Raw genomic sequence first — 21,008 nt, 5'->3', positions numbered from 1 at the left:
TGGGAAAAGTTTCTTGGTACAGAAATATTTTCTTCTCGCCGGAGGCGCTCTGAGGCAGTGGTGACCTCTGACCTCAGGTTCAGCAGGAGCCTGACAGGAAGATGTTTCCTGCCGCTGTAGTTTGACGAGCCTGCAACAGACTTTAAGAATCAATCATGAAGCGATCGACTCTTTGATCGCAGCACGGGTTCGACGTCTCTGTGAGACGAGGGACGACCTGCGACTTCCTGTGTCTCACTTCCTGGTTTACGCCAGACAATTAACTCCAGCATCGTGTCGACATGTGCCCGAAAAAAGAAAAAAAAAGAAAAAAAATATATATATACATATACATATATATATATATATGTATATATATATATATAATTATCGCATATATATCAATGAACTCAGTCTTTAACTTCAGGTGCAATGAAAAATTCACATTAAAGCATTTGTTGATCTGAGCCAGTTGATCTGAGTCTTTTATTCTCTTTAGTCGGTTAATATGTGTCGGTTAATCTGAGTCTCTTGATCTGAGTCAGTTTACCTGAGTCAGTTGATTTTAGTCAGTTTACCTGAGTCAGTTGATTTTAGTCAGTTTACCTGAGTCAGTTGATATAAATCAGTTAATATGAGTCCGTTGATTTTAGTCAGGCAATCTGTGTCGGTTAATCTGAGTCAGTTAGTTATATAGATAGATAAACTTTATTGAGTTTATCTAACAGTTGATCTCGTCGTCACTAAAAGTCAATAACAAGGTTTGTGAAGGCATTGTTCAGACTCAAGGTCGAGTCGACACTGGAGACACAGAGAGAAAAAGGTTCACAAAGATTTATCTGAACAAAAGACCAACACAAAAGATTTGTTCTTTTTTCTCCTGCACATGTTTGACAAGATCTTTATGTTATAATAACCATATCGTGTTGTTTTGTGTTCAAATACATCTTTACACTCAACAAAATAATTGTGCGTAAATCATTCATGTTTAGTTGAAAAAAAAAACCAGTCGGTCAAGAAAACATCGTCCAGAACTGAAATAGTCTCTGGAACTTTTTCAGTTTCAGAAAAACACATTAACGTCAACCGTAAATGCTAAGTTAGCATTAAACTTCTACAATTATTCTTACAACAATATTCAAGAACACAAACTCCTTTTCTTCACTGTTTAAATGTATATATTGACTTTTTTGATGTACTTGTTTAAAGTGTTTAAATGTTCAGTTGTGAGGAACTTTCTGGACGTTTAATCTGCGTCAATAGAAACAGATTAAACGCTGAATTAATTCAATTTCCACGGAATTCCACTTTATCTTTCATTAAGGACAAAAATGCTTCAGTTTTGAGGGCGTTTTATATTTAAATAAAAAGAACAAAACAAGAGTTTTCAACTGTTTCTCAGACACATCATTTCATTTATTTCAGACAGAAAACCTTTTATTCTACACATTTCATACAAAAATGTTCCATATTACAAATAAAAATGAACATTTGACCATTCTTTAACAGCTTTTCTGTTTCAGTTCACTTTATTATTTTTACATTATTTTTTAAAACAAAACGAATCAATTCAATAAATAATTCGGTGAACAAATGATGTTTGTCCGATATATTTTATTATTTTGATAAACTGAAATAATTGCAAATACTGTCAAAGTAAAATCAATATCAAGTCTGGTGTTGATTCTTCATCAATAACGTCAAATTTTCAAAGATTCTAACCTAGAAAGAAACGTTGCTTGAGCAACAGCGTCTCCTGTTGGACAAACATTGAATTACATTCATCAGAACGTAAATGTTTTTATTTTCTTTTATATATTTTAAGGATATATAAATTAGTTTTGTTGTGAAATTGACCAGGAATGACTCGATGTCCTATTTCTAAATGTCTAAACACTTTTAAACCATCTTTTGAAGATTTTTTTGTTTAAGTTGAGTTAATGTATTCAACTATTGAGCTAATTTTTATCTCACTAATATTTGTAACGGTACTGAGGATAATCTGCAAATATTTAATGGTTGCACTGGTGTGTTGTGATAACAAAATAGCAAAATCAAGAGAAGAGAAGAGACGTCCAAGGATGAACAACATCAACACACACAGGTATCCAGACATACCCGAGGCAGCCAACCAGACTGAAGAACCAATAAAAAGAAAGTCTTCAAGGAATATAAAGTCACCCGATAGACTAATTGAACAAATGTAAACGTTATATTTGTTGATTATAAAGTTATAATGTTAAAGTTAAATAATACTTATTTAAGGGGAATATCTTAATGATAATATTTTTTTGAATGCAAATACTGCAAGTCATTTTAAGTTAATTATTTGGATTTAATATTGTTCATGTAAAATAAGTTATTTAAGAAAAAAATTGACCGTTAAGACATAAAATGAACTTAAACAATTGAAAAGCAAATCAGCCCGCCACTTTTTGAAGCAGCCAATCAGAATATGGCAACCAGGCACTGGCCAGAGCAGCAGCACGACTATAAGAATGTCCGCAGAGCTGAAGCCGGACACTCGGTATCGACCCTCGTCATCATGCCTGAACCAGCCAAGCCTGCGCCCAAAAAGGGCTCCAAGAAAGCCGTGACCAAGACCGCCGTCAAAGGAGGCAAAAAGAGGAGGAAGTCCAGGAAGGAGAGTTACGCCATCTACGTGTACAAGGTGCTCAAGCAGGTCCACCCCGACACCGGCATCTCCTCCAAGGCCATGGGCATCATGAACTCGTTCGTCAACGACATCTTTGAGCGCATCGCCGGAGAAGCTTCTCGCTTGGCTCACTACAACAAGCGCTCCACCATCTCTTCCCGGGAGATCCAGACCGCTGTGCGTCTGCTGCTGCCCGGTGAGCTGGCCAAGCACGCCGTGTCTGAAGGCACCAAAGCCGTCACCAAGTACACCAGCTCCAAGTAAACCTCGCTGCTACAACCCAACGGTTCTTTTCAGAGCCACTCACTGCATCTCATGAGCCCCGTCTGTGTCCAAATATTACTCAGCAACGTGTTCATGATCTATAATATACAATTTTTACCAAAAATAATGTCCTTTTGTGCAACATTAACGGACATGAAGTTTATTAATGAATATATTTGACCCAAAGCAAACGTGAAGTCCTCGTCCGTTATGTCCCTAATTAAATCCATGATCACGCCAGTCTCAGATACATCGCTTTGTCTATTAGGATCTGATAAGGTCGTATTTATTTATGTATCTCCTGAAATTACACTTATTTTAACTTATTTAACAAAATATACGTTTCTCTCTGAAGCTCTTTGACCGTGTGACAGTGCAATATGAATAGAATTTAATATTGTTACTTACACTTTACTCTCCTGTCACAACAAACCAAATTGGATATCAATTCAACTAAACTCTCATTTTCGAAAACACGTAGTAGCAGAGACATTTATTTGAAAAACTGTAGTTATGCCTCAACAACTAAACCATTCAATCAGCCAGCAATCAATTTTTAAACTCATTATAAAATCATTATTAGTTATAATACTAATAATGCTGTTATGAGTTTAAAAATTGATTCTGTAATACTACTTATAGTATGTGATGTGTGTTCTTTTTGTTATTATGAAGCTAATTTTCTTAGACGTATAATCTATAATTGATATGAATGTGAATTAAATGATTTCACTTCTAATAAATCTGAAGTTGATAAATAATTTAAAACATCTTAAAAACGGTCATTGTTACGGTTGAGCTGAGGCCTGAAACCAGTGACGTCATTACATGTTTTGCGCACTTTTGTAAACCACGCCCCCTGTTTTCGATAACGTCCGCTCGGTTTAAATAAGTCCAGCGGCTTCACTGCCGTCTAACATACACAGTTTGAACACTCGAACTACTACGATGTCTGGACGAGGCAAGGGCGGCAAAGGACTGGGAAAAGGAGGCGCCAAGCGTCATCGCAAGGTTCTCCGCGACAACATCCAGGGAATCACCAAACCCGCGATCCGCCGTCTGGCTCGCCGCGGTGGAGTGAAGCGTATCTCCGGCCTGATCTACGAGGAGACTCGTGGTGTGTTGAAGGTGTTCCTGGAGAATGTCATCCGTGACGCCGTCACCTACACCGAGCACGCTAAGAGGAAGACCGTGACCGCCATGGATGTGGTCTACGCTCTGAAGAGACAAGGTCGCACTCTGTACGGCTTTGGCGGTTAAACATCAGCGACAACCTAATGACACAAAGGCTCTTTTAAGAGCCACACACTCCCTTTAAAGAGATCAATCCATTTATCCTCGTTTCAGTTTGTCGATCTCAATCCATTGTGTGATTGAATGAACAAACACTGACTTACCAGTTTTATACAACTTTCATATAGTTTTCAGATCAATGATTCTGGGAATATTGGTTTCACAATCGGTCTGATAAATGATGACCCATCATGTGATCAGTCATTATAGAACGTTTTATTTATTCCAACAGACCACAACAAAATTATTTTTCCACAACTTCATTCAGAAAAAAAATTCCCTCTATTTGAAATGATACATATACATTACTATCGTGAACCATATTCACAATCATTATGGAATCTAAACATAAAAAAGCACATTTCAACTCAACCTTGAACAGGGAGTTGATTAAAACTAAAACTAATCAGATCTAACTAACTTAACCCAAACCTTTATTTAAAATGTATCAAAAAACGATCACTAAATCACTCCCACAAGAATAGAATACAGCCTTTTTGTTGTTTGTATATTTATATGTTCACATTCCGTCAAACACAATGTCATTGAATTATTTATAAAATCTTAAATCTTTTTTTTTACGATGACAAACTTACTTTCTTACAATTACAAAACTTTGACCAAAAAAAATGTAAGAAAGTGTAGTATTTGAACCTTTCAGAAGCTGATGTCACTTGGTTTTTTGTTTGATATAATAGTGTCAATATATCTGTCTTATTGGTGATATTTTTTTCCACTAATAAATTAGTTAATATGTAGAGTTTTGTGTATCTGTTCCAATGTTTTTGTTTTTTTAAATCATTTTCCACAATTTCATTAAGAAAAAAATACATTCTGTTCTCGGTTTGAATGAATACAAATACATGCGATATTATGAACGTGATTCACAAATAACACAAGTTGATTGAAATTAATTAAATGGATCTAAGTGTCAAGTACGTGGTTGTAACATGAACCTTTATTTAAAATGAACAATAATTAACACACAAACAATTTTGCAAGAATAGAAGATACAGTTTCTTTGTTATATCAGTGCATTCACATTATATGTATTTTAATTATATTTTATAAACGTGGTTTTACTATGACCAACTTAGTTTCTTACAATTACAAAGCTTTGACAAACCAAACAAATTCCAGTCAAACTCCTGAACTTTTTAAGAGCTTAATGTCTTCTGTTTTTATATTCTTGTGTGTGAATATATTTGGCTTGATTGAGTGTTTTCACTAATGTAAATATGTACAGTTGTATATATTTGTTTTTATGTTGTGTTTACTGATATTAAATTCATTTGGAAAGAATTCAAGGAATGAATGCGTTTAAAACCGGATTCCTCCAATCAGTAGCGACGTTATGTTCCTGTAGGGGGCAGGCGTGCACAAGTGACCAATCAGGCGAGGAAGAAGGACAAGGCGTCTTAGTGAGGCGCGAGCTCCTGACTGTTTAAAAGAGGAGCCAACGCTGCTCTCGCTCACACTTCTCTGTCGAGGAACACAACTCTACTACAATGGCAAGAACCAAGCAGACCGCTCGTAAGTCCACCGGAGGAAAAGCTCCCAGGAAGCAGCTGGCCACCAAGGCTGCCCGTAAAAGCGCCCCGGCCACCGGCGGTGTGAAGAAGCCTCACCGTTACAGGCCCGGCACCGTCGCCCTGAGAGAGATCCGTCGCTACCAGAAGTCCACCGAGCTGCTGATCCGCAAGCTTCCTTTCCAGCGTCTGGTCCGTGAGATCGCTCAGGACTTCAAGACCGACCTGCGCTTCCAGAGCTCCGCCGTCATGGCTCTGCAGGAGTCCAGCGAGGCCTACCTGGTGGGTCTGTTCGAGGACACCAACCTGTGCGCCATCCACGCCAAGAGAGTCACCATCATGCCCAAAGACATCCAGCTGGCTCGACGCATCCGCGGGGAGAGAGCTTGAAGCAGCACCTCCGTCACAACGGCTCTTTTCAGAGCCTCACACATGTAATAACGAGCTCATGGTTTATCACGTTACTCACGGACTTCATTTACCATCAAAACTTGATTCATATTCGATCTTAAATATCTGTTTTGTATAGATCGTAGGATCTGAACATTAAAGCACAATCAATATTTGGGCTTCAATCAGTTCATATCGAGTAAAAGTCTTCATAAGACTCACATCTACAGGACATTGACCTCATGCTGATTGCTGACCCTTCACTATCACCTACTCTGTGCATAAACTCGTCCTGAAAACCTGCAGTAGATTCAATTGAATCACTTGAGCAGAATGTATGTTGCAACAGTAGAACATTTCATCAAACTTGTAGTAGATGCTACAAAACACCAGTATAAAGTGTATATATCAACTTTTTCAAAGGTTGAAATGATCCAAGACTGCTTCAAACATCAACTTTTGTTTCGTCTTGTTCACATTAAAGTCTAACTCATGCAGCTTTGCATTGGCAAGCACCCGACATGTCCTGCTACAACATTCTCACAACACATACAATACGCTCCAGTAGAAGAACTCACATTTCTCTGATTCTTTAAATCTCTTCACTGGCTGCCAGTTTCTTTTAGAATCTATTAAAAAATTCTGGTTCTTCCTTTCAGATCTATTCATGGTCAGACCTTCCATCAGTAATCTGGTCCAGCTCGGGCTCTGAGGTCAGTCTGTTAGCACTGAAGGCTTCAAGAAATATTTTGAATTAAACTGTAATATCATGTGAGAATCCAATATTTTTTATTTTATTTGTATTTTCTTGACTATAATAAGTTAACATGTGTTCAGTGATCTAACATCACATTTGAGAACATTTAACTAGCGAAATACAAGTGACAAAACTACTTCAGGCACCATAGAATGGCTGCTTTGGTGTTTGATTCTGTTTTTCTTATTGTTTATTTTGTGTTTTCTGTTTTTTTTGTTTACACAAGGCAGTTTATACCATCAGTCCGTCTATCTATCTAAGGTCTGAGACTGATGAACAGGCAAATGACTTAGTTTAATAAAATGTTTGATATATCGAGTATCAGTGTTAATACTTGTGACATCTAATTATTACTTAGAGTCAAAAGTTGTATTTACTATTTAGCAAACATATGTCGTGTAGTCGAGCAGCGAGTGAGTCCAGTATCATCAAGCGGCGCCTGTAAGTGTGTGTTTGATACTTGAATCAAACGTCAAATGTTTCCACATACGTGGAGAAAAGTCACATTAAAGACATTTAGATGTGAGACAAGAAGACGATTCTACCTTAAAAACATGGTTTGAAGACGTTTTTATTCATTTTACAACTTTTATAGGAGAAAAACGAGGAAGAAATCTGCGAGCACGAGCGCTGACGACAGCAAAGAGGTGAAGTTATGACGATTCACAGCAAATATTGAGAATCTAGTTAAAGTTTTCGTGTGTTAAACGTGGAAATAAACATGTCAGCTTTCACTCTTGTTCAGTAAAATAATGATTTATTTGATCCATGTTGTTGTTTTTCAGCTTGAAAGTCGAAGAGAAAACACAAGAGAGCAGCAGTGAGACGCTGCTCGCTGGAGCTGCAGCCGCCTTCACTCTCCACGGTTCTCATGCTGACTTTAAATGCATCCCATTCCCCGCGCATGTCAGTCTAGTCTGACCCGCGTTAGATTGAGAATCTGAGATCATGGCAGAAGTCGCTCCAGCTCCCGCCGCCGCTCCGGCCAAAGCCGCCAAGAAGAAGAAGACGACGAGCAAGCCCGCCAAGTCTGGACCCCCCGTCAGCGAGCTGGTCGTCAACGCTGTGTCCGCCTCCCAGGAGCGCAGCGGAGTCTCTCTGGCCGCCATCAAGAAGGCTCTCGCCGCCGCTGGATACGATGTGGAGAAGAACAACGTCCGCGTCAAGACCGCCGTTAAGAAGCTGGTCGTCGCAGGAACTCTCGTCCAGACCAAGGGCAGCGGAGCTTCCGGCTCCTTCAAGCTGAGCAAGAAAGAAGCTCCTAAGGTCAAGAAAGCTGCACCTAAAGCCAAGAAACCCGCAGCAGCCGCTAAGAAACCAGCAGCGGCCAAGAAGGCCAAGACCGCCGTGAAGAAGACAGCAGCCGCCAAGAAGTCACCGAAGAAGGCGGCAAAGAAGCCAGCGGCGAAGAAAGCAGCAGCCAAGAGTCCCAAGAAGGCCGCAAAGAAGGTGGTCGCTAAGAGCCCCAAGAAGGTGGCGGCGAAGAAGAAGCCAGCGCTCAAGAAATCTCCCGCCAAGAAGGTCGTTAAACCCAAGGTCAAGAAAGCAGCTCCTAAGAAGAAGTAGACGCTCAAGTCTCTGCTGCCATTAAAGGCTCTTTTCAGAGCCACTCAACTCCTCTACAGAGCACCTGTCACTCAACTCCTCTACAGAGCACCTGTCACTCAACTCCTCTACAGAGCAACTGTCACTCAACATACAACATGAAACACGCTGTCAATCACTATTATTCACTGACGTGTGACATGAGTTTAGACTCACGTTCACATGTTGAGTCTTATTTTTACCTTCTCTGAATACATTGATCATTAAATATCAAATCCTACAAAAATGCATGTTTTATATTATAATTATGTATTTATATATATTAGGTAAATGGTGGATTAGAACATATTTAACAGTAAAAAAAAAAAAAAAAAAACATGTCTGTATATATATAGTTAAGAAATCGAACCTTTATAAAGTTATGTAAAATTTACAAAAATCATTATATATATATTTGCTAAAAGGATCATTCATATTTTAGAGTAAAAAGAGATGTATATATATATATAGTTGAATCAAACCTATGTATATTCTTTGCACATTTATTTTTTTTAAATATGTTTATTGAGATGTTAAAAGGAGATTAATTTATATCTGGTGGTAAAAATAAATATCAGAAATGCAAAAAAAACACTAAATGCATAAACTATCAAAACATCAAGTTAAATATAACATGTTACTGTTTTGTGATAAGTTTGATCTATTTTAATGTTACATTTATCAGAATATCCTCATAACACGATTATTGACGTCTAGATTCTATATAAGCAGCTGATGCTCGAGAAAGTGTTTCTCATCTTCATCTTGAAATATAACACTTTTACATTTACGATAAATCTTCGGATTGATCAGTTTATACATGTGTGTGATCAATAAAAACATACAAACGGTCAGTTAGAGCTCATGTGTGACCACGCCCCTCTAAGCGACCCCTCCACAAACTCAGCCTTTCATTGGAGGAGAGGTTAAAGAGTAGGAAAGAACCGCCCTCCACTCACTGATATATAAAGAGAATGTCCGCTTTTCACCAACACATTTCGAACGTTCTTCGACAGTATCCACAATCATGAGCGGCAGAGGCAAAACCGGAGGCAAGTCCCGCGCTAAGGCCAAGTCCCGTTCTTCCAGAGCTGGACTCCAGTTCCCAGTCGGTCGTGTCCACAGACTGCTGAGGAAGGGAAACTACGCTCAGCGTGTCGGCGCTGGTGCTCCCGTCTACCTGGCAGCTGTGCTGGAGTATCTGACCGCTGAGATCCTGGAGTTGGCTGGAAACGCCGCCCGCGACAACAAGAAGACCAGAATCATCCCGCGTCACCTGCAGCTGGCTGTCCGCAACGACGAGGAGCTCAACAAGCTGCTCGGAGGAGTGACCATCGCTCAGGGTGGAGTGTTGCCCAACATCCAGGCAGTCCTGCTGCCCAAGAAGACCGAGAAGGTTGCCAAGAAATAAGTGCAACAACATCCTTGTAACTCAACGGTTCTTTTCAGAGCCACACACGTCAACTATAGAGTCAGTCGTTGTTCGTAACATTTATTTTAGTTAGTGATTTAACGAACTTTAACCACTTCATGGTCAAAGACCAATTTTCCTCTAAAATCCATTATCGATGAACTGCTAGTCCAGCAACATTGTATCGTGTTTAGGACACGAATAAAAACAGTTTAATACTCCGAAACATGGTTCTCATTTCTTTATGAAGCGGTTTATTTACACGGTTCAAACTATATTATAGGACATATTTAAGTGAGATGAAAAGTATGGTGGATCAGAATCTACTGATGGTTCCACACACACTGTTCAGGAGAGAAATCCTTCTAGGCTGTTGCTCCTAAGCTTTGGAACGATCTCGGTGTTTGATGATCTACTGACTCCTTCAAGAAACATCTTAAGACGTTTTCTTTATTTTTCTGGAACTCCTGTTATCAGTTTTATCTTGACCTTTACTGAATACTGCTTTGATTGTTTTAGCGCTTGTGACCCTGGCCTGGAAAAGCGCTATACAAATAAAAAGGACTTATATCAACCACAATTCAATCATTAGTAAAGACTAATATAAATGTATTTATTTTGTGTTATATTTATTTTCCTAATGTGTTCTCTTTACTGCCAGGCCACTCGATCCACAAAAAAATAATTATAATGCATTGATTTGCATAATCTGAGGCAGTTAAGGAGAACAATTATAACACTATCTTTTAAAAATAGATTAATCTGGATGTGTCACTCAACTCCTCTACAGAGCAACTGTCACTCAACATACATGACACACGCTGTTGATAACGTTCATTATTTATTGAAGCTAAGTTTAGACTAAACTCCATCTGTTGATCTATTTTGACCTATATTGACAGAACTAAAAACACGGATCATTAAATATGAAATAATAAAAACATCGTGTGTGTTCGGATCAACTGTAAAGTTCTGGTGGTTCAGTGATCTGGTTACGATTAAGTTACTTGACAGTTAGATTCAATTAGTTTCGTTTTATCAACTCCCTCTTAAAGTTGAAATGCGTTGTGCCATTCGTCATTAATCAACCAGTTAATGTGTTTAGTAGCCCGGACGATTCACAACCGTAATGTACATATCAATTCAAATTGAGAACATGAACTGAATGAAATTGTGGGGAAAAAAAACAAAAAAAAAAACAGTCGAAAACCATAGTAAAAACATTGCATCGTTTCTAAAACATAGGATTCCAACGTGGCCTTGATATGTACTGGACAACATGGACTGCAAATTTAACTTGAGGGTTTCACTGAAGGGTCATCTCGCTTATCAGACTGAATGTGAAGCTGAACAAATTGCTCAAAATTCCCCGAAGTATTGATCTGAAATTATAACTATTGAATGATTGTAGAAGTTTGTTCAGTTGCATTCCATCCCACATTTGACATGTCAGCGATACGAGGAAACACGGACTCATCTTTAAAGGGAGTGTGTGGCTCTTAAAAGAGCCTTTGTGTCATTAGGTTGTCGCTGATGTTTAACCTCCAAAGCCGTACAGAGTGCGACCTTGTCTCTTCAGAGCGTAGACCACATCCATGGCGGTCACGGTCTTCCTCTTAGCGTGCTCGGTGTAGGTGACGGCGTCACGGATGACATTCTCCAGGAACACCTTCAACACACCACGAGTCTCCTCGTAGATCAGGCCGGAGATACGCTTCACTCCACCGCGGCGAGCCAGACGACGGATCGCGGGTTTGGTGATTCCCTGGATGTTGTCGCGGAGAACCTTGCGATGACGCTTGGCGCCTCCTTTTCCCAGTCCTTTGCCGCCCTTGCCTCGTCCAGACATCCTTGTAGTTCGAGAGTTCAAACTGTGTATGTTAGACGGCAGTGAAGCCGCTTTATTTATTTCAACTGGGCGGACGTTATCGAAAACAGGGGGCGTGGTTTAGAAAAGTGCGCAAAACATGTAATGACGTCACTTGTTTCAGGCCTCAGCTCAACCGTAACAATGACCGTTTTTAAGATGTTTTATATTATTTATCAACTTCAGACTCACATTTTTAGAAGTGAAATCATTTAATTCACATTCATATCAATAATATATTATACGTCTATAAGAAAATTAACTTCATGAACGTATAAAGAACACAGTTCATTTACTATAAGTGCTGTTATAATCAGTTTAAAAAATACAATATTAGATATTACCCTATTATGAAGGACCATAATGCATCTTGTTTTCATTGAAACGTTAATAAATTGGTTTTTTTTTTTTTTTTTTAGAATCCCTTATTAGTCCCGCGAGGGGAAATTCAACCATTCACACATACTGATGGGAGTAGGCTGCACACTTGCGCCAAGTTCACCATCAGGAGCAATCAGGGTGAAGTGTCTTGCTCAGGGACACAACGACACAAGCTTGTCTGGAGCTGGGATTGAACCTGCAACCTTTTGGACTGCAGGCAACCACTCTACCATCTGAGCTATGTTGAGGCATAACTACGGATTTTCAAATAAATGTCTCCGCTCCTACGTGTTTTCGAAAATGAGTTCAGATGAATTTATATTTAATTTAATTTGTTTATTTTTTTGTTGTGACAGAGTAAAGTGCAGGGAAGAAGAAATAGTTTAATTCTATTCATAGTGTTTGTCATACATGCTACAACATAGATGCATTTTTTTTTGGTCAATCATGTTATAATGAGTGTCTTATCAGGAGATACAAAAATAAACACCTTTTCGGATCCTAACGGACCAAGCTATGCATCTAAAGAGACTTTTGGAACTGGTCGTGATCATTGATTTAATTTGGGACGTAACGGACAAGGACTTGACTGGTTGCGGATCAAACATTTCATAATCAAATTTAACTTAACATTAACTTCAGGTCCGTTAATGTAGCTGTAAAAGTACATGTGGTAGAATGTACCTTTATTTATTATTTACACAAACGAAAGCTCATGAGATGCAGTGAGTGGCTCTGAAAAGAACCGTTGGGTTGTAGCAGCGAGGTTTACTTGGAGCTGGTGTACTTGGTGACGGCTTTGGTGCCTTCAGACACGGCGTGCTTGGCCAGCTCACCGGGCAGCAGCAGACGCACAGCGGTCTGGATCTCCCGGGAAGAGATGGTGGAGCGCTTGTTGTAGTGAGCCAAGCGAGAAGCTTCTCCGGCGATGCGCTCAAAGATGTCGTTGACGAACGAGTTCATGATGCCCATGGCCTTGGAGGAGATGCCGGTGTCGGGGTGGACCTGCTTGAGCACCTTGTACACGTAGATGGCGTAACTCTCCTTCCTGGACTTCCTCCTTTTCTTGCCGCTTTTGGCGGCGGTCTTGGTCACCGCTTTCTTGGAGCCCTTCTTGGGCGCAGGCTTGGCTGGTTCAGGCATGATGACGAGGGTCGATACCGAGTGTCCGGATCCAGCTCTGCGGACATTCTTATAGTCGTGCTGCTGCTCTGGCCAGTAGGTGGTTGCCCTACTCTGATTGGCTGCTTTAAAAAGTGGCGGGCTGATTTTCTTCTCTTTGTTTGAGTACATTTTATGTCTTAACGGTTCAATTAGGTTGCGTTTAAGTAACATTATTTATATTTCACGAGCGTGTATGAACACATTTATGATTATTTATATTTCACGTGTGTATGAACACATAAATGATTATTTATATTTCACACATGTATAAACACATGAATGATTATTTATATTTCACAAGTGTATGAATATATAAATGATTATTTATATTTCACAAGCAGGTAGGAAAACATAAATGATTATATTTTACGAGCGTGTATGAACACATCAATTATTATATTTCACAAGCGTGTATGAACACATAAATTATTTATATTTCACAAGCATGCATGAACACATAAATTATTATTTATATTTCACAAGCATGTATGAAAACATAAGTGATATGTTGTCTCGCTAATATCACTGGATCTGCTTATATATGGAAATGAACACATCAAGATTAGATTAATCTATTTTTAAAATATATCATCTAATAATTGTTCTCCTTAACAGCCTCAGATTATGCAAATCAACGCATTATAAAATTGTATATTTTTTGTTGATCGAGTGGCAAAGAGGACACATTAGGAAAATAAACTATACAAATACATTTATATTAATGTTCACTAATTAATGATTCGTGGATGATCCACCATGTAGTTCATCTCATTTAAAATGTCCTATAATATCGTTTTGAACAGTGTTAATAAAACCCTCCATAAAGAAATGAGAACAGTATTTGAGAATCATAATGAATTGATGAAACCGAGTTTTTATTCGTGTCCTAAACACGATACAATGCTGCTGGACACTGGTCTGGCATGCGCGTGCGCATGTTTTTTTGGTATGCGCGTGCGCATGTTTGTAACGTGTACTTATGCATTAATGTGTATGTCACTAGTGTGTGCGCATGTGTCAGTGACACTGGTCTGGCAGTTAATAATCATGGATTTAAAATGTGTTAAAAATGACTGACTGACTCTATAGTTGACGTGTGTGGCTCTGAAAAGAACCGTTGAGTTTCAAGGATGTTGTTGCACTTATTTCTTGGCAACCTTCTCGGTCTTCTTGGGCAGCAGGACTGCCTGGATGTTGGGCAACACTCCACCCTGAGCGATGGTCACTCCTCCGAGCAGCTTGTTGAGCTCCTCGTCGTTGCGGACAGCCAGCTGCAGGTGACGCGGGATGATTCTGGTCTTCTTGTTGTCGCGGGCGGCGTTTCCAGCCAACTCCAGGATCTCAGCGGTCAGATACTCCAGCACAGCTGCCAGGTAGACGGGAGCACCAGCGCCGACACGCTGAGCGTAGTTTCCCTTCCTCAGCAGTCTGTGGACACGACCGACTGGGAACTGGAGTCCAGCTCTGGAAGAACGGGACTTGGCCTTAGCGCGGGACTTGCCTCCGGTTTTGCCTCTGCCGCTCATGATTGATACTGACGAAGAAAGTACGAAATGTGTTGGTGAAAAGCGGACATTCTCTTTATATATCAGTGAGTGGAGGGCGGTTCTTTCCTACTCTTTAACCTCTCCTCCAATGAAAGGCTGAGTTTGTGGAGGGGTCGCTTAGAGGGGCGTGGTCACACATGGGCTCTAACTGACCGTTTGTATGTTTTTATTGATCACACACATGTATAAACTGATCAATCCGAAGATTTATCGTAAATGTAAAAGTGTTATATTTCAAGATGAAGATGAGAAACACTTTCTCGAGCATCAGCTGCTTATATAGAATCTAGACGTCAATAATCGTGTTATGAGGATATTCTGATAAATGTAACATTAAAATAGATCAAACTTATCACAAAACAGTAACATGTTATATTTAACTTGATGTTTTGATAGTTTATGCATTCAGTGTTTTTTTGCATTTCTCATGTTTATTTTTACCACCAGATATAAATGAATCTCCTTTTAACATCTCAATAAACATATTTGTCAAACATAAATAGGAATATACATAGGTTTGATTCAACTATATATATATATACATCTCTTTTTACTCTAAAATATGAATGATCCTTTTAGCAAATATATATATAATGATTTTTGTAATTTTTACATAGGTTCGATTTCTTAACTATATACTGTATATACACACTTTTTTTTTTATTACTGTAAATATGTTCTAATCCACCATTTAGCTAATATATATATATATATATGAATACATAATTATAATTTGAAACATGTATTTTTGAAGGATTTGATATTTAATGATCAATGTATTCAGATCAATAAAGTAAGTAAAAATAAGACTTTACATGTGAACGTGAGTCTAAACTCATGTCACATGTAAGTGAATAATAGTTATTGACAGCGTGTGTCATGTTGTATGTTGAGTGACAGGTGCTCTGTAGAGTTGAGTGATAGGTGCTCTGTAGAGGAGTTGAGTGACAGTTGCTCTGTAGAGGAGTTGAGTGACAGGTGCTCTGTAGAGGAGTTGAGTGACAGGTGCTCTGTAGAGGAGTTGAGTGGCTCTGAAAAGAGCCTTTAATGGCAGCAGAGACTTGAGCGTCTACTTCTTCTTAGGAGCTGCTTTCTTGACCTTGGGTTTAACGACCTTCTTGGCGGGAGATTTCTTGACCGCTGGCTTCTTCTTCGCCGCCACCTTCTTGGGGCTCTTAGCTACCACCTTCTTTGCGGCATTCTTGGGACTCTTGGCTGCTGCTTTCTTCGCCGCTGGCTTCTTTGCCGCCTTCTTCGGTGACTTCTTGGCGGCTGCTGTCTTCTTCACGGCGGTCTTGGCCTTCTTGGCCGCTGCTGGTTTCTTAGCGGCTGCTGCGGGTTTCTTGGCTTTAGGTGCAACTTTCTTGACCTTAGGAGCTTCTTTCTTGCTCAGCTTGAAGGAGCCGGAAGCTCCGCTGCCCTTGGTCTGGACGAGAGTTCCTGCGACGACCAGCTTCTTCACGGCGGTCTTGACGCGGACGTTGTTCTTCTCCACATCGTATCCAGCGGCGGCGAGAGCCTTCTTGATGGCGGCCAGAGAGACTCCGCTGCGCTCCTGGGAGGCGGACACAGCGTTGACGACCAGCTCGCTGACGGGGGGTCCAGACTTGGCGGGCTTGCTCGTCGTCTTCTTCTTCTTGGCGGCTTTGGCCGGAGCGGCGGCGGGAGCTGGAGCGACTTCTGCCATGATCTCAGATTCTCAATCTAACGCGGGTCAGACTAGACTGACATGCGCGGGGAATGGGATGCATTTAAAGTCAGCATGAGAACCGTGGAGAGTGAAGGCGGCTGCAGCTCCAGCGAGCAGCGTCTCACTGCTGCTCTCTTGTGTTTTCTCTTCGACTTTCAAGCTGAAAAACAACAACATGAATCAAATAAATCATTATTTTACTGAACAAGAGTGAAAGCTGACATGTTTATTTCCACGTTTAACACACGAAAACTTTAAATAGATTCGCAATATTTGCTGTGAATCGTCATAACTTCACCTCTTTGCTGTCGTCAGCGCTCGTACTCGCAGATTTATTCCTCGTTTTTCTCCTATAAAAGTTGTAAAATGAATAAAAACGTCTTCAAACCATGTTTTTAAGGTAGAAACGTCTTCTTGTCTCACATCTAAATGTCTTTAATGTGACTTTTCTCCACGTATGTGGAAACATTTGACGTTTGATTCAAGTATCAAACACACTTACAGGCGCCGCTTGATGTCACTGGACTCACTCGCTGCTCGACTACACGACATATGTTTGCTAAATACAAAATAGAACGTTTCACTTAAAGTAATAATTAGATGTCACAAGTATTACACTGATGCTCGACATATCAAACATTTTATTGAACTAAGTAATTTGGCTGTATGTCTGTCTCAGACCTTAGATAGATAGACAGATATACGGCATAAACGGCCTTTCCGTAATCAAAAATATTCATCTTGCATGAAATCAATATTCAAAATACAAAGTGTATTAACAAAAGGAATCATCACTACAAGGACGTCTGGTTAAAACATGTATTCTAATAATCAATATCAATAATTCAATGTAGTTTCTTGCTGCTTTTATTTTCATAGATATATTTGTCTTTCTTGGACATTTAAAAATCTTAACCACTCTGACACTGATAGTCTGGAAGTTTGATTTTTACAGCCATAAAAATGTAGAGTATTTAAAAAAAAAACTATAAAAGTGATATTAGATCAATGAACACAGGTGACTAATTGATTTTATAGTCAAGTAAATAAACATTTGTACATTATTAAATAACCAAAGATACGTATGTGAAACTGAAGGTAAGATCTAACTTTGTTCTGTTCACTAGGACTGGAATGTCAACTATATTCCACATAAAATAGTTTTTTAATCATCAAGACTTATTTGAGGATCTATTGTTGGTTCAAAATGTACGTCTGTTTTTTCCTATTTAATACTTCTTTTGACTAGATTTATCAAGTGTATCTATAGTAACAGCAAGAAAACAAAAAAAGACAAAAATACTTAGATGTCATCACTGGAAGGACTTGTAGTTTAAACTTCCAATAATCCAAAAAGAGTTCAACAAAGAGGAACTTTTATTTCCAGTGTTGTAAACATTACAAGGAATAGTTTGTCTCGTTAGTACAGAATAAAATAATGAAACAAGAAAAGACACAAAATAAACAATAGAAAAACAGAAACAAGCACCAAGACATTCTACAGTGCTTTAAGTTGTTCTATGCAACTTTTATTTTGATGGTTAAATGATCTCAAAAGCCTCAGATGTGATGTTAGATCAATGAACACATGTTATCTTGACGTGTTGATAAGAGTCAAGTAAACAAAAAACAAACTATTAAATATGTGACTAAAGATCTATTTCTTGAAGCCTTCAGTGCTGACCTTGGTTCACACAAAGAACATGCATGTGTTGTGAGAATGTTGTAGCAGGACATGTCGGGTGCTTGCCAATGCAGAGCTGCATGAGTTAGACTTACTGTGAACAAGACTAAACAAAAGTTGATGTTTGAAGCTCTGTCTTGCATCATTTCACCAACATTTGAATATGCAACATAAATTCTGCTCAGGTTATAAATTTGAATCTACTGCAGGTTTTAAGGAAGAGTTTATGCACAGAGTAGGTGATAGTGAAGGGTCAGCATGAGGTCAATGTCCTGTTGATGTGTCATGAAATCTTTTCGCTGCGGAACGGAAAAATTTAGAAAAAGCTTCTTTCCTAACCATCAGACTGCTAATGAATTAAAATATGACTTGAGTCATGAAATATTAAAAAGAATATGTATTTATTCCATTTATAACATATTAGCACTATTGCCAACATTTGCATTTATACTCAAGTACTTATATGCAATGTAATTTGTTTTCTGTTTATACTTTAATGCACCTTATATATTGATTGAGTGATATTTTGATGTTCAGATCCCACCATCTACAGAAATGTAAATATTTTCGATCAAACATGAATCATGTTTTGATGGTAAATGAAGTCCGTGAGTAACGCGTGTTAAACCATGAGCTCGTTATTACATGTGTGAGGCTCTGAAAAGAGCCGTTGTTGTGACGGAGGTGCTGCTTCAAGCTCTCTCCCCGCGGATGCGTCGAGCCAGCTGGATGTCTTTGGGCATGATGGTGACTCTCTTGGCGTGGATGGCGCACAGGTTGGTGTCCTCGAACAGACCCACCAGGTAGGCCTCGCTGGACTCCTGCAGAGCCATGACGGCGGAGCTCTGGAAGCGCAGGTCGGTCTTGAAGTCCTGAGCGATCTCACGGACCAGACGCTGGAAAGGAAGCTTGCGGATCAGCAGCTCGGTGGACTTCTGGTAGCGACGGATCTCTCTCAGGGCGACGGTGCCGGGCCTGTAACGGTGAGGCTTCTTGACGCCGCCGGTGGCCGGGGCGCTTTTACGGGCAGCCTTGGTGGCCAGCTGCTTCCTGGGAGCTTTTCCTCCGGTGGACTTACGAGCGGTCTGCTTGGTTCTTGCCATTGTAGTAGAGTTGTGTTCCTCAACAGAGAAGTGTGAGCGAGAGCAGCGTTGGCTCCTCTTTTAAACAGTCAGGAGCTCGCGCGTCACTGAGATCAAAAGATCCTTCTTCCTCGCCTGATTGGTCACTTGTGCACGCCTGCCCCCTACAGGAACATAACGTCGCTACTGATTTACTGAGGAATCCGATTTGACACGCATTCATTCTTTAAATAATTTTCAAGTGAATTATATATCAGCAAACACAACATAAAAACAAATATATACAACTGTACATATTTACATCAAAACACTCAATCAAGCCAAATATATTCACACACAAGAATATAAAAAAGTAAGTTTGTCATATTAAAAAAAAAGGTTTAAGAAATAATTCATTGCCATTGTGGTGGAAGAATGTGAATATATAAATATACAAAACATGTCAGTATTCTATTCTTGTGGGAGTTCTGAATAACTTACAGGTTACTGGTTTTTAGTGATAGTTCATTTTAAATAAAGGTCTGGTTCAAGTTACAAACGACAAGCACAAGCTTGACAGATCAGATTTGTTTTAGTCCCAGTTTTATTTCAATCAACTTCCTGTTGAAGGTTAATTTAAAATGTGCTTTTTGTGTCGCTAATTAACCAGTTAATGTTTAGATTCACAATTGTAATGGACATGTTTCATTTCAAATCAAGAACATGTTTTATGAAAGTTGTGGAACAATTTCCAAAATTCAGTCGAAACCCATATACAACCCTTGCATTGTTTCTGATACATCCAGAAATTAATTCAACGTGGCCTTAACATGTACTGGACTAAATTAAAGCTTGTATAATTATGACGGATCACCTGATGGGTCATCGTTTATCAGACTAAATGTGAAACTGGACAAATGCACAAAAATTCCCGGTATTCATATGAAACCTTTTAATCATTGTATTGAACAGTTTGTTCATTTTCATTCCATCCTATGTTAGACATATGGTCACAGAGAGAAACGAGGAAAGATGGATTGATCTCTTTAAAGGGAGTGAGTGGCTCTTAAAAGAGCCTTTGTGTCATTAGGTTGTCGCTGATGTTTAACCTCCAAAGCCGTACAGAGTGCGACCTTGTCTCTTCAGAGCGTAGACCACATCCATGGCGGTCACGGTCTTCCGCTTAGCGTGCTCGGTGTAGGTGACGGCGTCACGGATGACATTCTCCAAGAACACCTTCAACACACCACGAGTCTCCTCGTAGATCAGGCCGGAGATACGCTTCACTCCACCGCGGCGAGCCAGACGGCGGATCGCGGGTTTGGTGATTCCCTGGATGTTGTCGCGGAGAACCTTGCGATGACGCTTGGCGCCTCCTTTTCCCAGTCCTTTGCCGCCCTTGCCTCGTCCAGACATCGTAGTAGTTCGAGAGTTCAATCTGCGAATGATCAGAATAAGTGAAGCCGCTTGATTTATTTCAACTGGGCGGACGTTATCGAAGACAGGGGGAGTGGTTTAAAAAAAACGAGCAAAACATGTAATGACGTCACTCGTTTCAGGCCTCAGCTCAGTCGTAAGAAAATTAACTTCATAAAAGTAAAAAGAACACACGACACTTACTATAAGTGCTGTTATAATCCCTTTAAAAATTAAATTATATTTTACCCTATTATGAATAACCATCATGCATCTTGTTATAATTTAAAACCTTAATAAATAATTAACGAAAATAAATGGTTTTTAAATAAATG

At 39.5% G+C, this 21,008-nt stretch overlaps 11 protein-coding genes across 11 annotated transcripts; 5 read left to right on the top strand and 6 right to left on the bottom strand.

The window, feature by feature from the left end:
• Positions 1–2,524: 2,524 nt before the first annotated feature.
• LOC148089564 (histone H2B-like) lies at positions 2,525–2,906 on the top strand. Its single transcript, XM_087784411.1, has one exon. It carries the CDS (start codon positions 2,525–2,527, stop codon positions 2,897–2,899), a length of 375 nt encoding a protein of 124 aa, XP_087640537.1. The 3' UTR covers positions 2,900–2,906.
• A 929-nt stretch (positions 2,907–3,835) lies between these two features.
• Positions 3,836–4,159, top strand: LOC148089563 (histone H4). The gene has a single exon (XM_087784399.1). It carries the CDS (start codon positions 3,848–3,850, stop codon positions 4,157–4,159), a length of 312 nt encoding a protein of 103 aa, XP_087640525.1. The 5' UTR covers positions 3,836–3,847.
• Positions 4,160–5,697: 1,538 nt separating this feature from the next.
• LOC148089562 (histone H3) lies at positions 5,698–6,122 on the top strand. The gene has a single exon (XM_087784387.1). It carries the CDS (start codon positions 5,701–5,703, stop codon positions 6,109–6,111), a length of 411 nt encoding a protein of 136 aa, XP_087640513.1. The 5' UTR covers positions 5,698–5,700; the 3' UTR covers positions 6,112–6,122.
• Positions 6,123–7,814: 1,692 nt separating this feature from the next.
• LOC148089561 (histone H1.4-like) lies at positions 7,815–8,434 on the top strand. Its single transcript, XM_087784376.1, has one exon. It carries the CDS (start codon positions 7,817–7,819, stop codon positions 8,432–8,434), a length of 618 nt encoding a protein of 205 aa, XP_087640502.1. The 5' UTR covers positions 7,815–7,816.
• Positions 8,435–9,479: 1,045 nt separating this feature from the next.
• Positions 9,480–10,001, top strand: LOC148089560 (histone H2A-like). The gene has a single exon (XM_087808278.1). It carries the CDS (start codon positions 9,480–9,482, stop codon positions 9,861–9,863), a length of 384 nt encoding a protein of 127 aa, XP_087664404.1. The 3' UTR covers positions 9,864–10,001.
• A 1,377-nt stretch (positions 10,002–11,378) lies between these two features.
• On the bottom strand, positions 11,379–11,729 carry LOC148089559 (histone H4). Its single transcript, XM_087808317.1, has one exon. The coding sequence runs from the start codon at positions 11,710–11,712 to the stop codon at positions 11,401–11,403; it is 312 nt and encodes a 103-aa protein (XP_087664443.1). The 5' UTR covers positions 11,713–11,729; the 3' UTR covers positions 11,379–11,400.
• A 1,138-nt stretch (positions 11,730–12,867) lies between these two features.
• On the bottom strand, positions 12,868–13,254 carry LOC148089558 (histone H2B-like). The gene has a single exon (XM_087808304.1). It carries the CDS (start codon positions 13,252–13,254, stop codon positions 12,880–12,882), a length of 375 nt encoding a protein of 124 aa, XP_087664430.1. The 3' UTR covers positions 12,868–12,879.
• A 1,163-nt stretch (positions 13,255–14,417) lies between these two features.
• LOC148089557 (histone H2A-like) lies at positions 14,418–14,801 on the bottom strand. Its single transcript, XM_087808290.1, has one exon. The coding sequence runs from the start codon at positions 14,799–14,801 to the stop codon at positions 14,418–14,420; it is 384 nt and encodes a 127-aa protein (XP_087664416.1).
• A 1,090-nt stretch (positions 14,802–15,891) lies between these two features.
• LOC148089556 (histone H1.4-like) lies at positions 15,892–16,511 on the bottom strand. The gene has a single exon (XM_087808266.1). It carries the CDS (start codon positions 16,507–16,509, stop codon positions 15,892–15,894), a length of 618 nt encoding a protein of 205 aa, XP_087664392.1. The 5' UTR covers positions 16,510–16,511.
• A 2,179-nt stretch (positions 16,512–18,690) lies between these two features.
• Positions 18,691–19,317, bottom strand: LOC148089555 (histone H3). The gene has a single exon (XM_087784362.1). The coding sequence runs from the start codon at positions 19,297–19,299 to the stop codon at positions 18,889–18,891; it is 411 nt and encodes a 136-aa protein (XP_087640488.1). The 5' UTR covers positions 19,300–19,317; the 3' UTR covers positions 18,691–18,888.
• A 984-nt stretch (positions 19,318–20,301) lies between these two features.
• Positions 20,302–20,681, bottom strand: LOC148089554 (histone H4). The gene has a single exon (XM_087784350.1). It carries the CDS (start codon positions 20,671–20,673, stop codon positions 20,362–20,364), a length of 312 nt encoding a protein of 103 aa, XP_087640476.1. The 5' UTR covers positions 20,674–20,681; the 3' UTR covers positions 20,302–20,361.
• Positions 20,682–21,008: the final 327 nt, after the last annotated feature.

This window comes from Callionymus lyra, chromosome 1 (assembly GCF_982586985.1).
Source record: "Callionymus lyra chromosome 1, fCalLyr1.hap1.1, whole genome shotgun sequence".
In the NCBI taxonomy this organism is placed as follows: domain Eukaryota; kingdom Metazoa; phylum Chordata; class Actinopteri; order Syngnathiformes; family Callionymidae; genus Callionymus; species Callionymus lyra.
This window is presented reverse-complemented; position numbering and strand designations above follow the sequence as displayed.

What these genes read in the sequence shown, in the direction of transcription:
- LOC148089563 (XM_087784399.1), top strand. Translation starts at nt 3,848, where the DNA reads ATGTCTGGACGAGGCAAGGGCGGCAAAGGACTGGGAAAAGGAGGCGCC.
- LOC148089558 (XM_087808304.1), bottom strand. Translation starts at nt 13,254, where the DNA reads ATGCCTGAACCAGCCAAGCCTGCGCCCAAGAAGGGCTCCAAGAAAGCG.
- LOC148089564 (XM_087784411.1), top strand. Translation starts at nt 2,525, where the DNA reads ATGCCTGAACCAGCCAAGCCTGCGCCCAAAAAGGGCTCCAAGAAAGCC.
- LOC148089561 (XM_087784376.1), top strand. Translation starts at nt 7,817, where the DNA reads ATGGCAGAAGTCGCTCCAGCTCCCGCCGCCGCTCCGGCCAAAGCCGCC.
- LOC148089557 (XM_087808290.1), bottom strand. Translation starts at nt 14,801, where the DNA reads ATGAGCGGCAGAGGCAAAACCGGAGGCAAGTCCCGCGCTAAGGCCAAG.
- LOC148089556 (XM_087808266.1), bottom strand. Translation starts at nt 16,509, where the DNA reads ATGGCAGAAGTCGCTCCAGCTCCCGCCGCCGCTCCGGCCAAAGCCGCC.
- LOC148089559 (XM_087808317.1), bottom strand. Translation starts at nt 11,712, where the DNA reads ATGTCTGGACGAGGCAAGGGCGGCAAAGGACTGGGAAAAGGAGGCGCC.
- LOC148089560 (XM_087808278.1), top strand. Translation starts at nt 9,480, where the DNA reads ATGAGCGGCAGAGGCAAAACCGGAGGCAAGTCCCGCGCTAAGGCCAAG.
- LOC148089562 (XM_087784387.1), top strand. Translation starts at nt 5,701, where the DNA reads ATGGCAAGAACCAAGCAGACCGCTCGTAAGTCCACCGGAGGAAAAGCT.
- LOC148089555 (XM_087784362.1), bottom strand. Translation starts at nt 19,299, where the DNA reads ATGGCAAGAACCAAGCAGACCGCTCGTAAGTCCACCGGAGGAAAAGCT.
- LOC148089554 (XM_087784350.1), bottom strand. Translation starts at nt 20,673, where the DNA reads ATGTCTGGACGAGGCAAGGGCGGCAAAGGACTGGGAAAAGGAGGCGCC.